Source organism: Alexandromys fortis, unplaced genomic scaffold (genome assembly GCF_014885135.2).
Source record: "Alexandromys fortis isolate MF-2015 unplaced genomic scaffold, M_Fortis_MF-2015_v1.1 scaffold_330, whole genome shotgun sequence".
In the NCBI taxonomy this organism is placed as follows: Eukaryota; Metazoa; Chordata; class Mammalia; order Rodentia; family Cricetidae; genus Alexandromys; species Alexandromys fortis.
In genome coordinates, this window is record NW_026068204.1 from 182,848 (window position 1) to 195,051 (window position 12,204).

Consider the following 12,204-nt stretch of genomic DNA (forward strand, 5'->3'; position numbering starts at 1 on the left):
CCTATGCTCACGGCATCTCCTACACAGTAGATCATAACTGCACTCAACCTACCTATGCTCACGGCATCTCCTGCAGTGGATTATAACCCTATCTGTGCTCACGGCATCTCCTGCACAGTGGATCATAACTGCACTCAACCTACCTATGCTCATGGTATCTCCTGCACAGTGGATAACTGCACTCAACCTACCTGTGCTCACGGCACCTCCTACACAGTAGATCATAACTGCACTCAACTTAGCTGTGCTCACGGCATCTCCTGCCCAGTGGATTATAACCCTATCTATGCTCACGGCGTCTCCCACACAGTGGATCATAACTGCATGGGCCTGGCAAGGAAAGGCTCAGGAACTGACATATTCCTTGCAGCTCTCAAGCAGAGCTAGACTTAGACATGACTACGGATGAAGCAGGGAACCTGGCCCTATGCTGAGGAAGGGAGGCAACATGGAAACCATGTGTGTTGATGGGAAAGAAGAGGAGTAATGCCTGCTGAGCACCTGTCCTTGTCCCTGACTTATGGAACAGTCTACACAGAAAGTGTGAAGGCAGGTCAGGTCCTAGAAAGGGATATCTGGGGATAAAAACTATACAACAGGCTTTGAAGACTGGTCCACAGTAAGACCCTTCCACCCAACACCCTTAACATGCTGCAGCCAGTACCTGAAGACTGTGGCAGGGGGACCATCGCAGCCTTGAAAAGAGAAAGGCAAAGTGAGACTTGGATGGCCTGGCACAGGTACAAATAGCCCAGGTCGTTCAGCCTAGTAGAGTAGGTTACTTACTGTTTCACCAGGCTGCAGGACAGGGGCTGGGGAAGAAAACAACATGTCACTCTGCTGCCCAGCAGCTGCCGCAGCTCTGCGTGCCCTGAGCACCAGGAGCCTGGACAGCTGCTCACCATTTCTTACCCTGGAAGCTCTTATGCAGCAGGGCCCACCCTCATGTTCTCAGCTATAAGAGCGTCCAGAGGCACTCTGTGGAGTCCCTGTGCCTGCTCTGTATCTGCTGGGGATCACCTACCTATGTCCTGAGTGGGGACAGGCTCTGGACAGTTCCCCTGAGGCTAGGCAAGTGGAAACTCAGTCACAGGAGGAAGTACCTCTGTCTCTCCTGTAGAAAACCTCAGGAAGTTTACTGGAGCGCTTGAGGTAGAAGAACCCAGCCACAGAGAGGATGAGGCCTGTGCTGATGAAGAGTGTCCCCAGGAAGAGGGAGGCTGCCACATGAGGACCCCCTGCAGGCAAACCAACAGCTGCCAGGAGAGCCTGGGTCTTGGGGGATGGATACCGGTACAGTGTTCCTTGCTTAACCCCTGGGGCCCACCATTCCCCAAACATACCAGAGCCCCGACTAGGGACCAGCCACATGTCAGAGCAAGGGCTCTGCACTCCTCCACAAGCCCAACACACCTCGCCACAGGACAAGGGACATCACAGTGCCCATTCTCTCCTGGATCAGGCTCATTCCAGTGCTCTCTCCATTAGACTGGCCCCAGCCTCCAGCCTTGGCAGCAGGTACTTCTGCTGCAGCTCACTTTGGATACATGCAGTTGCCTCCTGCTCAGCTCCATTTGTTTGGGGTCAGGACATGCTAGGGGTTATTCACAGATCAGTGTAACTGCCAACTACGGCAAATATCTTTCTTTTTGTTTGTTTTTGAGATAGCATTTCTGTGTGTGACAGTCCTAGCTGTCCTGGAACTTGCTTTGTAGACCAGGCTGGCCTTGAACTCACAGAAATTCTCCTGCCTCTGCTTCCCAAGTGCTAGGATTCAAGGGGTGTGCCACCACGGCCTGGCCTTGGGAAGTATCGTTCCTTTTTTTTTTTTTTTAGTTTTTAAAAATTAATTTATTTTTAAAAATAATCTTCTCATTTTACATATCTATTCCACTTCCATTCCTTCCCCTCCTCCTGATCCCCCACCTTCTCCCCACTGCACCTGCCATCCACTCTTCAGAGAGGGTAAGGCTTCCCATGGGGAGGCAACAAAGTCTGATACATTACTTTGAGGCAGGACCAAGGCCCTCCTCTCCATATTTAGGCTGAGCAAGGTATCCCTCAAAAAAGAAAGGGCTACAAAAAGCCAGTTCAAGCAGTAGGGATAAATCCTGGTCCTGCTGCCAGTGACCATAAAGGCTGCCTCAACCACACACACATCTCTCACCCACATTCAGAGGGCCTAGTTTGGTCCTATGGAGGTTCCCCCACTGTCAGTCGAGAGTCATTGAGCTCCCACTAGCTCAGGTCAGCTGTTTCTATGTCTTGACCCCTTTGTTCATATTATCCTCTCTTGGACTGGTCTCCAAAAGCTTGGCCCAGTGCTTAGCTGTGGATCTCTGCATCTGCTTCCATCAGTTGCTGGATGAAGGTTCTATGATTCTTAAGGTAGTCATCAATCTGATTACAAGGGAAGGCCAGTTCAGGCACATTCTCCACTATTGCTTAGAAACAGACAAGATCTCCTGGGAAGTCTCTTTCTTACTGAGACAGACTCTGTGGCCCTTGCTCTGACTCATTAGCATTGTGCAACAGATGTATCTATACTACCCCTACCCTAAACACCATTGTTCTGTGCCACTGACTTCAAGTGCAATTTCTGGTTGAGAGGAGAGATGGGTTCTAAGGCCCACAGGAAGAACTGAGCCCTCTCAGAATAGGACTCCAAGCCTAAGATCCAGCACGTCAGAGTGATATGTCCCTAAAATGACTGTGTCACCTAAGAAGAGGCAGACTTGTACTGGAGCTCGGTCCAGCTTCCTAACCTATGGGGCTCCTCTGCCTGGGGCGTATTCTCTTTACCAGCACCACCCCAGTCCCCTCTCTTGCTTGCCTGGCCACACTGCTACTTCAGACATATTCTTCCACCCCTTACTCCCCAGGCCTTCATTTAAAGTGGGCTTGAGGACTCTGGAGATACAGGCATCAGGTAAATAGGGCTTGTCCCTTCCTTGAAAAAAGATCAGGAGGCATGACCTGTGTGTTTGCAATCCCGTCAGTGGCCTACATCCTATAAGAGCAAGATGGGATGGGCAATGCAATCCCTAGGGCCTGGGGGTCAGAGTGGACTATGTCTGCTATGGTCTCAGTGATTCAGGATTGGCACTGGTACCAATACCAGCTCTAATTAATGATGGGCCCCATCCCCAGTCCCAGGTCCTAATCAGAAGCACAGTTCTGGATTTATGAATTAAAAGACTTACCAAAATGTGGCTGTCCAGGTGTCCCTGAGCTTCTGTTCATAGGAAACTGCATGCCCCGGCCAGTAACTATGGGAGACCAGAATTGAGGGGAGGCCTGGGCCATGCCAGGAACCCTACTGAGGCCTCACATATAGTCCGAAAGGGACAGCTGAGGTTAGAGATGAGAAAGTAAGGAGCGCTTCTCACCCACAGCTGTCCTCAGTGAACACAACACTCAGGGAGGGACCCAAGGGGCTGCTCACTAATAGACAACATTCCTGGGCGAGGTGGGTACCGCCATTGGAGAGGACAAGTACAGTGGTTCCCTTGGTTTCTCCCCAAATAGGACATGAGGACCCTTGTGAAGTATGGGGGAACTGGGGTAGATAGCCTGGAGAAGACATACGAATTCTGCACTCGGAGCCATTGTATTTCGGGAGGGTCCCGTTCCAGCAGCGGACACAGCTAGCACTCCCGTCTGCATTCCAGTGCCTGTAGCAACCTGTACCAGTCAAAGTAAGTCAAGGTCATCTCACTGTCTTCTGTAAGCTTTTCTGTATTATGAACTGGTAATTTTCAACTCAAGAACATTAACATGATGTGGAAACTTGTAGGCACAGGCTCCAATTCCAGAAAAAGAAATAAACTCAACAAAAAGCATAGAGTTTTCGACCAAATTCATGTGGATGCCCATCATTAAGGCAGTCATTTCTTTTCTGGATGCCTCAGGAGACTATTCAAAGTACTGAGCTAAAATGAATGGGTATCATGTAAGGTCCAGCCTTACCCACCGGAACCATTTCCTCCAGGATATATACGCAGGATACTGCCGACATACGGCAGTGCACCCTCACTTGGGCCTCTACATTGGGACAGGGGCACACGGGCTTGTTTGTTGTCCCTGTGCTATTTCCCAGGGTCTCTGTAGCAGGAGATGTCTATCCAAATGTCTATCCAAGAATGGCACTGACCAAAGCTACACCTTCATTCCGAGAGTGACCTAGCCTGTACTGTACTGGCCAGTGATTTGTGGACAGCTGTTTTTCCTCTGACAGGGTGTCCTGAAGGCCATTCCCCCCCTCCCCCGGAACTAGCTCTTGTAGACCAGGCTGGCCTCAAACTCCCAGAGATCCGCCTGCTTCTGCCTCCCGAGTGCTGGGATTAAAGGTGTGCGCCACCACCGCCCGGCCCTGAAGGCCATCTTATACCTTTACTTCTAACATCCCCAACACAGAAGATGAGCAGACACGGTCCACAAATGTTGATGGGGTACTAGAAGACACAGCTCGATATTGGGCAGCATGTACAGCTAAACCATGGGTCACTGGACCTTAATAATGAAGGTTATAATGTCTGATCTGGACAGATGGGTTGTGGTGAGACAGAAGCCTTTCTGTGGTGGCAGAGATAGTATCAACAGCAATGGACAAATGGTCTAAGAAGGACATCAGCCCATTCCAGTTCTACCAATGCTGTGGGCAAAGAAAATCAATAGGAACAAAGTCCAAATACTCAGTTCTACTTGGGTGGAAGATTCCTGCTCAAACATGGAATCATAAGGTGAGGAACAGGTCTCCTAAAGTGCCTAACTTTATTCCTCTTATCAATTTAATACATAAGTAGATCTCAGGAGAGGCATGTATGTCTACTAAAGGCAAGACTAAGGAACATGGGGTCCTCAGTACAAAACCCAGCACCAAGAATAAGATTCTCAACAGGTATAGTGGTGCATGTCTTCAATTCCAGCTCTTGGGAGACAAAGGCAGGTGGATCTCTAGGAAATCCAGGCCAACAAGACTACATAGTGAGAACTTGTCTCAAAACAAAACAAAATAAAACAAAAAGAGTGAGATTCTCCCCAGAATCATCCTTTACTAATTTCCTGTGTTGAGACACAACTGACTGTATCATGGGCTGATGTTGGGTTGTTCAATTACATGCACAGAAAGAGGGTGGCCAGAAAGTCATGTGGAGCCCTGAAGGCCTATGGGGCTCCTATGTCTTCCCACACAAACTTAGTTATCTCCATCCCTGTACCTGTGCCCAGAGCCACCTAATTCCAGCCCCTCTGTGACTAGCATTACCTTGGCATAGTAGCCTGCACCCACTGAGCCATCTCTGGACAATTTGTAGCCCCATAAGATGCCTGGTCCCAGGCTCTCCTGTTAATGTGAAGGAATCCAGGAAAGTTCAACTTCCAGAACTTTAGGTTAGAAGGCTGATGAAGGCCGTTTGGCATCTGCGTTAGTTTGCAAGAAAATGGCTCCTATAGGAAATGGTACTATTAGGAGGTGTGGCTTTGATAGAGTAGGTGTGACCTTGTTGGAAAAAGAGTGGGCTTTGAGGTCTCCTATGTTCAAGTTACCCCCAGTGTGGCACACGGTTCACTTCCTGCTGCCTGCAGATTAAGATGTAGAACTCTCAGTAGTTTCTTCAGCACCATGTCTGCTTATATGCTGCCATGACCCTCATGATAATGAACTAGACCTCTGAAACTGTAAGTCAGCCCCAATTAAATGTTTTCCTTTAAAAGAGTTGCTGTGCGTATTGGCTTTGTGGGAGCCTAGGCAGTTTGGATGCTCACCTTACTAGACCTGGATGGAGGTGGGTGGTCCTTGGACTTCCCACAGGGCAGAGAACCCTGATTGCTCTTTGGGCTGACGAGGGAGGGGGACTTGATTGGGGGAGGAGGAGGGAAAGGGGAGGCGGTGGTGGGGAAGAGACAGAAATCTTTAATAAATAAATAAATTAAAAAAAAAAAAGAGTTGCTGTGGTCAGTGTCTCTTCACAGCAACAGAAATCCTAAGACGGCATCCTCAGATTTTCTCTGCTCACCACAGAACAACGCCCTCCTTCCCTTGTTACTACACTCATCCTTGGTCCCCATCTCCCATCTAGTCTCAACATCTTGTCCGTGTCCTCCTGCCATGAACCTGTCAATGTTTTAGGGTACTTGCTTTTCTGAGCAGTCTCTCTGGGTTTATGTAGTCTTGAGTGTAATGGAACTCAAGACAGGTACCAAGGAGTACCTCTTGACAAATCAAGTGACAGCTGAGTCAATCTAGTTACCCCCTCAAGACTGACAAACTTTTCATCACAATCATTTCTTGCCTCAGGACAGGCAAAGACAGTGGATGGTCCTGACATCATCTTACTTGGGTCTTCCTCTCCCAGAGGCCCCTATTTGCCTTCTCTCACCAGCCCCAACCTCTGTTAGCTGCCTCCAGGAGACATTGCCTTCCTAGCCTCCAGGAACCTTTTGTGGGACAGGGACCTGACATTTGCCATGCTGATACTGGGGATGACTACCCTCTGTGGTGGGGTCATCTTGTGCTCTGAGGCTCGTGAACAGCACCCTGGCCTCATCTCCAGATGCTAGAAGCTTCAATTCATTTGCAGGTGTGATGGACAAAAACGCCTCCAAACATTGCTAGATATTCCAGAGTCAAGATTCTGACGACGTGCTGGTGAGATGACCCAGCAGTTAAGTGCACTTCTTTTCTTGAAGAAGACCTGGATTTGGTTCCAAGCACCCACACAGAGGCTCACAATCATCCATAAAGATCTGATGCCCTCTTCCGGCCCCCGAGGGTACCAGGTGTGCATGCGGTGCACATGTACATCTAGAGGCAAACATTCACACATAAAATAAAAATAAATAAATCTTAAAAAGGGGGGGGGTGCCTCCAGAGCTTTTAAGTCCTGAAAGTGCTATCCTGGCTTAGTTTTCTTCTGAACCCTGTGCCTCCTCCTCTGAACCTCCCTCTCCCTGTGCCTCAGCCCTTTACAGAACAGTCCCCACAGGGTCCTGCCTATACCAGACAAGGGTGTGGTTAGGTTGCTCAAGAAGGAAATCCAGGGAGGCCTCCCTTGAGCAATGCCACAGCCTGTGCTGCCCAAGTTCCTCCATTCCCTCAGCTGTCTTGAGACACTGAGGAAGGATGATGGGGTGGTGATCAGTCTGCTATTTACTTGTAACAATGACGCTTACCTGGGCCACATAGGCCTGTGCCCGGGCAAGTAGCATTGAAGTCTACCACATCCATACAACACTCGGGTTGCTGGGCCTAGAGGAGAGACATTAGTGAGACAGGTTGGTGAGGGCCTCGCTCATGCTAAGAACAGCACTGGTCACAGCTCTGGAGGGTGGCTCTGCAGAGACTCTAGGTCAGCTATAGCAATAGGTAGGTATGGCAGAGAAACTTCTAGAAGTCATAACACAACAGGTGATGGGCAGTGTAGTCATTCCAACACTAGCAGTGGACTCCAACGGGATTCTACCAGGGTCAGGCTAACATCAGTGAACCCTAAGTTCAAAGACCGATATTTTTATGGGATGAGAATCTATTGCCTCTGAGGAGGCTTCAACTTCTTGCCATGGGGCACGGGATCACCTACCTTGCTTTCTGTGGACTTGCTCATGCCTCCTCCCATCAGGAGGCCAGCCAAGAGCATGAGACACTGTAGGGTCATGCTGGGGAGCTGACAGGGAGACCTGTAAGACAGAACAGGGCTCAAGGAGGAGGTGCTGGTAAGGGTGGGTGGAGCTAAGCGGGAGATAACCATGCGATGGAAGGGTTTTAATGGAAAGAGCAGGGCAGCCTTTCAGGAACGCAGTGATGCAGTCAAAGCACCCTTACCTACTCCTCCAGGGTGAGAACTACAGACATCAGCTCCTCTCTACCTGGGATCAGTTGTTAGCATAGCTAGGACTATGAAGAGCTCACAGCTGTACACTGCTATAGTCTTAAGGCTTAAAACTCAGGAATCAAGGCAGGTGGGCAGAGCCTTGATTGAGAGGGATGACCTGGTATTCCTTCCAGTGATATGCTATCAGGATTCTGACAGCAAGATTTCCCAGGATGCACCACTGCTCTAGTGAAGCCCTAATCACATCTTAAGCACTACTAACAAGATTCGGTTTCCTTGTGTGTGGCTGGGTTGGGGTGGACATGGGTTCATTGGGAATTTTCAGTGATACAGTGTTCCGCCTTTCTGAACTTGGGAAAACAAGAGGATATAAAGTCATGGTCCAGAGTAATACCCAAACTTAAAAATGTATAGTCACAAGCCAGGGATGGTGGCATGCGCCTTTAATCTGAGCACTCAGGAGGTAGAGGCAGGTGAATCTCTCAGTTCCAGATAGCCAGGAATACACTGAGAAACCCTGTCTCAAAAAAACAAAAACCAACCGAACAAAAAATACTAAGAGTAATAACAAGAGGAAGGATCCAGAGTCGAAAAAGGAGCAAAATATTGCAACGAGATTACTGCTGACTTAGTGCTTATTATGTCTTATTTTTAATATAGAGGAAAACATACCACAGAGCCTTGAGGCAATATGTGTACAGTTCTTAATAATTTTTTCCTGTTTTGGGAATAAGGGTTTCTTGTATCCTGATTGACTTTGAACTTGATCTGTATCAATACTACCTTATTTTTCTAAAAAACTTGAAAAAAAATTTATGCATGTGTGTTTATCTGCCTACCATGAACATGCCTGACACCTGCAGAGTCAGAAAAGGAGATCAGATGTACTGGAACTAGAGTTACAGATTATAACAGTTACAGTTATAAGCTGCCATGTGGGTGCCTGGAATAGAACACAAGTCAGTGCTCTTAACTGCTGAGCCATCTCTCCATCTCTCTCATCTCCTCGTGCCTCTACCACAGAGTGGTGTGATTACAGAGGGGCAACATTGGCTGGGGACTGAACCCAAGGCTTTGTGTACACGAGGTAAGCATTCTATCAACTGAGCTACATCCCCATTCCTTTTAATTTTTTCAAATATTATTTTATTTTATGTATATGAATGTTTTAACTATATGTATACATGCACATCACATGTGTGCTTGATGCCTGCAGAGATATCAGATCCCTGAAACTGGAGTTATAGACAATTGTGAACTGGCATGTGATTGTTAGAAACCCAACCTGGGTCCTTTGCAAAAACAGGTACTCTTAACCACGAAGCCATCTCTATAGTCTTCCTCTCCCTGAAATCCCCTTTATAACAAACTTATGTTAACCCATAAAGTGGTACTTGTAAATCAATCAAAGTCCAAAATAAGATTTGAAGAATATTTTTTGCCATAAGGATTACCTCTTAAAAAACAAAAAAAAAGTTAGCTAGGTGAGGCAGATTTCTTGTGAGTTTGAGGACAGTTTGGTCCACCTAGTGAGTTCCAGGCCAGCCGAACTACACAGTGAGACCCTGTCTCAAAAAACAAATCCAGGCCAGGAGAGATACTGGCTGCATTTCCAGAGGACCTGGGTTCAATTTCTATCACCCACATGGCAGCCGTCTGTAACTCCAATTCTAGGGGTCTGCCATCCTCTTCTGGCCTCTGAGGGCACTGTATGCATGTGGAGCATAGATACACATGAAGGCAAAACGTCCAAACACATAAAATGGAAAAAAAATCTTTAAAGAAAAATCATTATCTCTTAAGAGACTAAGGATGTATTTCGGCTGGTAAAGCACTTGCAAGAGTGGCAATAACAGGTGTGATGGGACACACCTGCGATCCAAACACCTAGGAGCTGGAGACAAGAGGACCAAAAGCAGTATAGCTACATAGTAAATTCAAAACCAGTCTGAGATACCATGACGTCCTGTCTCAAGTAACAGCAACAACAAAAATAAATAAATATGTGTGTTACCTCTATGCAGACGTTTTACTCAGCAGAGGCCACTGCAGCACTGAAATGGCAGGCAAGCTGGGCATCTCCAGTTCTGGTACAAGACTAGCCTAAGCTTCACTTCCAGGTAGACTCTCTGAGAGAACACAGGGAAGCTTCAGTTTGAGGTTAAAAATGAGGAACTACACTCTTTGGCCTAGAGGCAGTAGGAAACCCCACTTGAGACCTAGGAAGGGATCATGTGGGTTACATGACCCATGGGGATGAAGGTTCAGGATGACACAGGCCCCAGTCCTATCAGGAGGGAAAGTGGGAGCCTGTACAATAATTCACTTTATACTGGATTTAAGCCGGGATTATCGAGAGAATGACCACATTATAGGGGGGAAAGAGGTGGTGCTTAGCCCTGCAGGAGTCACCTGTGAAGCCTGAGCCTGAGCCTTTCTGGCACTCATTATTAGTACATGCTTTTGTTTCAGTATTGCATGCTGAGTTTCAAAATACATTCTGGGCTTGACTTAACTTCTCTAAGGTGTGAAATCTTCTTAGAGACATATTCATATCATATTCTCAACTACAGGATGTAATCAAATGTCAATTTTTCTGTGAATTTAAGGTTTGCTCACCAAAGGCCGTATTTCTCTGTCCTGGAAGAAAACTCCATCTGCTCATTGTGAGACAAGCATTCCCTAGACCCAGGTCAAGTAGAAAGATGCCAAAGTCCAACATTCAATTAACACTGGCATTTGCTGCTTGGTCAACTTTATTGAAGCATAATTTGCACACAATAAATGACATCCATTTAAAGTAAACAAGTCAGGGAGTTCTGGAAACCCTATGAGGCCATCACCACACATACACACACACACACACACACACACCCATTATCAAAGCCTTCCGTGAGCCCCCTACAACCTTCAGTCCTAGGCAGTCAAGCTGGCCTTGTCGTCTATAATTTCATAAAAATAGAACATACTGGTTCCTTTCATTCAGCACCAAGAATCTTTAGATGCAATGTGCTCTGTGTATTCTGTGCATTACTATGTTATTGTTATGTGGCTATACCGCATTTCCTTTATCTATCACCTGACAGGTTCCTTGCTGTTCCTATTATTCTGGAAATCACAGGTCCTTGAGCACACACTATGTGAACCTGTATTTCTATTTCTCATAGGTAAAAACCAGGGAATTTGTATTGGATCAGAGGTGTGGTTAATCTGTCAAACTTTTTTTTTAAATATTTATTTATTTATTATGTATACAATGTTCTGTCTGTGTGTATGCCTGCAGGCCAGAAGAGGGCGCCAGACCTCTTTACAGATGGTTGTGAGCCACCATGTGGTTGCCGGGAATTGAACTCAGGACCTTTGGAAGAGCAGGCAATGCTCTTAACCACTGAGCCATCTCTCCAGCCCCATCTGTCAAACTTTTTTCCATATAGTGGTACCTCTTTACTTTCCCACAAGCAGAGCAGAATTCAAAGGCTTTGCATCCTCACCAATATTTGATATTGGTGGGCACATAGTGGTATCTCATTATCAGCATTTCCCTGCCCAGTAATGGTTTGATCTTTTCATGTCATTAGTCACATGTCAAAAGTCACCACTGAAGTATCGTTTCACATCTGTTTTAATTGTATTGTCTTCCAATTACCAGGACACGGTAGTTGTTTAACATGTACTTATTTGTTCACTTTGTGTGTGCGTGTATGCGTGCGAATGCACAGGTATACACACAGGCCATAAAACACAACCTACAGCATGTATGTGGAGGCCAGAAAACAACAGTCATTTCTCTTCTTTCACCATGTGGGTTCCAGAGATCAAATTCAGGTTGGCAGCCTTGGCTGTAAGACCCGTCACCTACTGAGCCATCCCATTAGCTCAGCAGTTCTGTACATAATGTTAAATTTTGGTTATTTTCATATGTGCAAAAATATACTTGCTATGGCATCATGGAAGCCAGAGGAAGCTTGTGGGAGTCAGTTCTCATCTTTCACTATGTGGGTCCTGAGAACTAAACTCTGCTTTGTGAGGCCTGGTGGTGCCTTTAGCTGAGGATTTCATTGCTGCTTATTCTTTCCTGTTGTATGTGGTGTATATACGTGTCGAGAGGCTATGGAGGCCAGCGGTCCACACCGTCTTAATCCTCCACCTCATTGTTGAACTTCAGTGAACAGATAATAGCTGCTGCTGAGAGACACTGGATTGTGGAGGGACTGCTAAATTAAACCAACCTATATATTTTAAGACTGTCTTGAGGTAGAAGCAGGTGGTAAGGCAAAGGTAGGCAGATTTCTGTGAGTTCAAGGCCAGCCTGGTGTATGGAGCAAGTTCCAGGACAGGAAACAAGAAGTTATGGTTCTCTTCCTAGTTAACA

At 46.9% G+C, this 12,204-nt stretch overlaps 1 protein-coding gene across 5 annotated transcripts in view; it reads right to left on the reverse strand.

Moving 5' to 3' along the window:
• CUNH1orf159 (chromosome unknown C1orf159 homolog) overlaps positions 1–12,204 on the reverse strand; it is an 18,863-nt gene that overhangs the window by 2,841 nt on the left and 3,818 nt on the right. For 2 of the 5 annotated variants that reach the window (XM_050130124.1, XM_050130123.1), the window contains exons 2-9: positions 9,847–9,961; positions 7,581–7,677; positions 7,174–7,249; positions 3,589–3,684; positions 3,204–3,269; positions 1,104–1,238; positions 787–812; positions 665–695 (exon numbers count right to left, since the gene is read on the reverse strand). In XM_050130124.1, the coding sequence (XP_049986081.1) occupies positions 665–695; positions 787–812; positions 1,104–1,238; positions 3,204–3,269; positions 3,589–3,684; positions 7,174–7,249; positions 7,581–7,655 (505 nt within the window). In that variant the 5' untranslated portion in view covers positions 7,656–7,677; positions 9,847–9,961. The remainder of the gene's footprint in view (positions 1–664; positions 696–786; positions 813–1,103; positions 1,239–3,203; positions 3,270–3,588; positions 3,685–7,173; positions 7,250–7,580; positions 7,678–9,846; positions 9,962–12,204) is intronic. The other 3 variants (XM_050130126.1, XM_050130125.1, XM_050130127.1) reach the window with 2 other exon arrangements.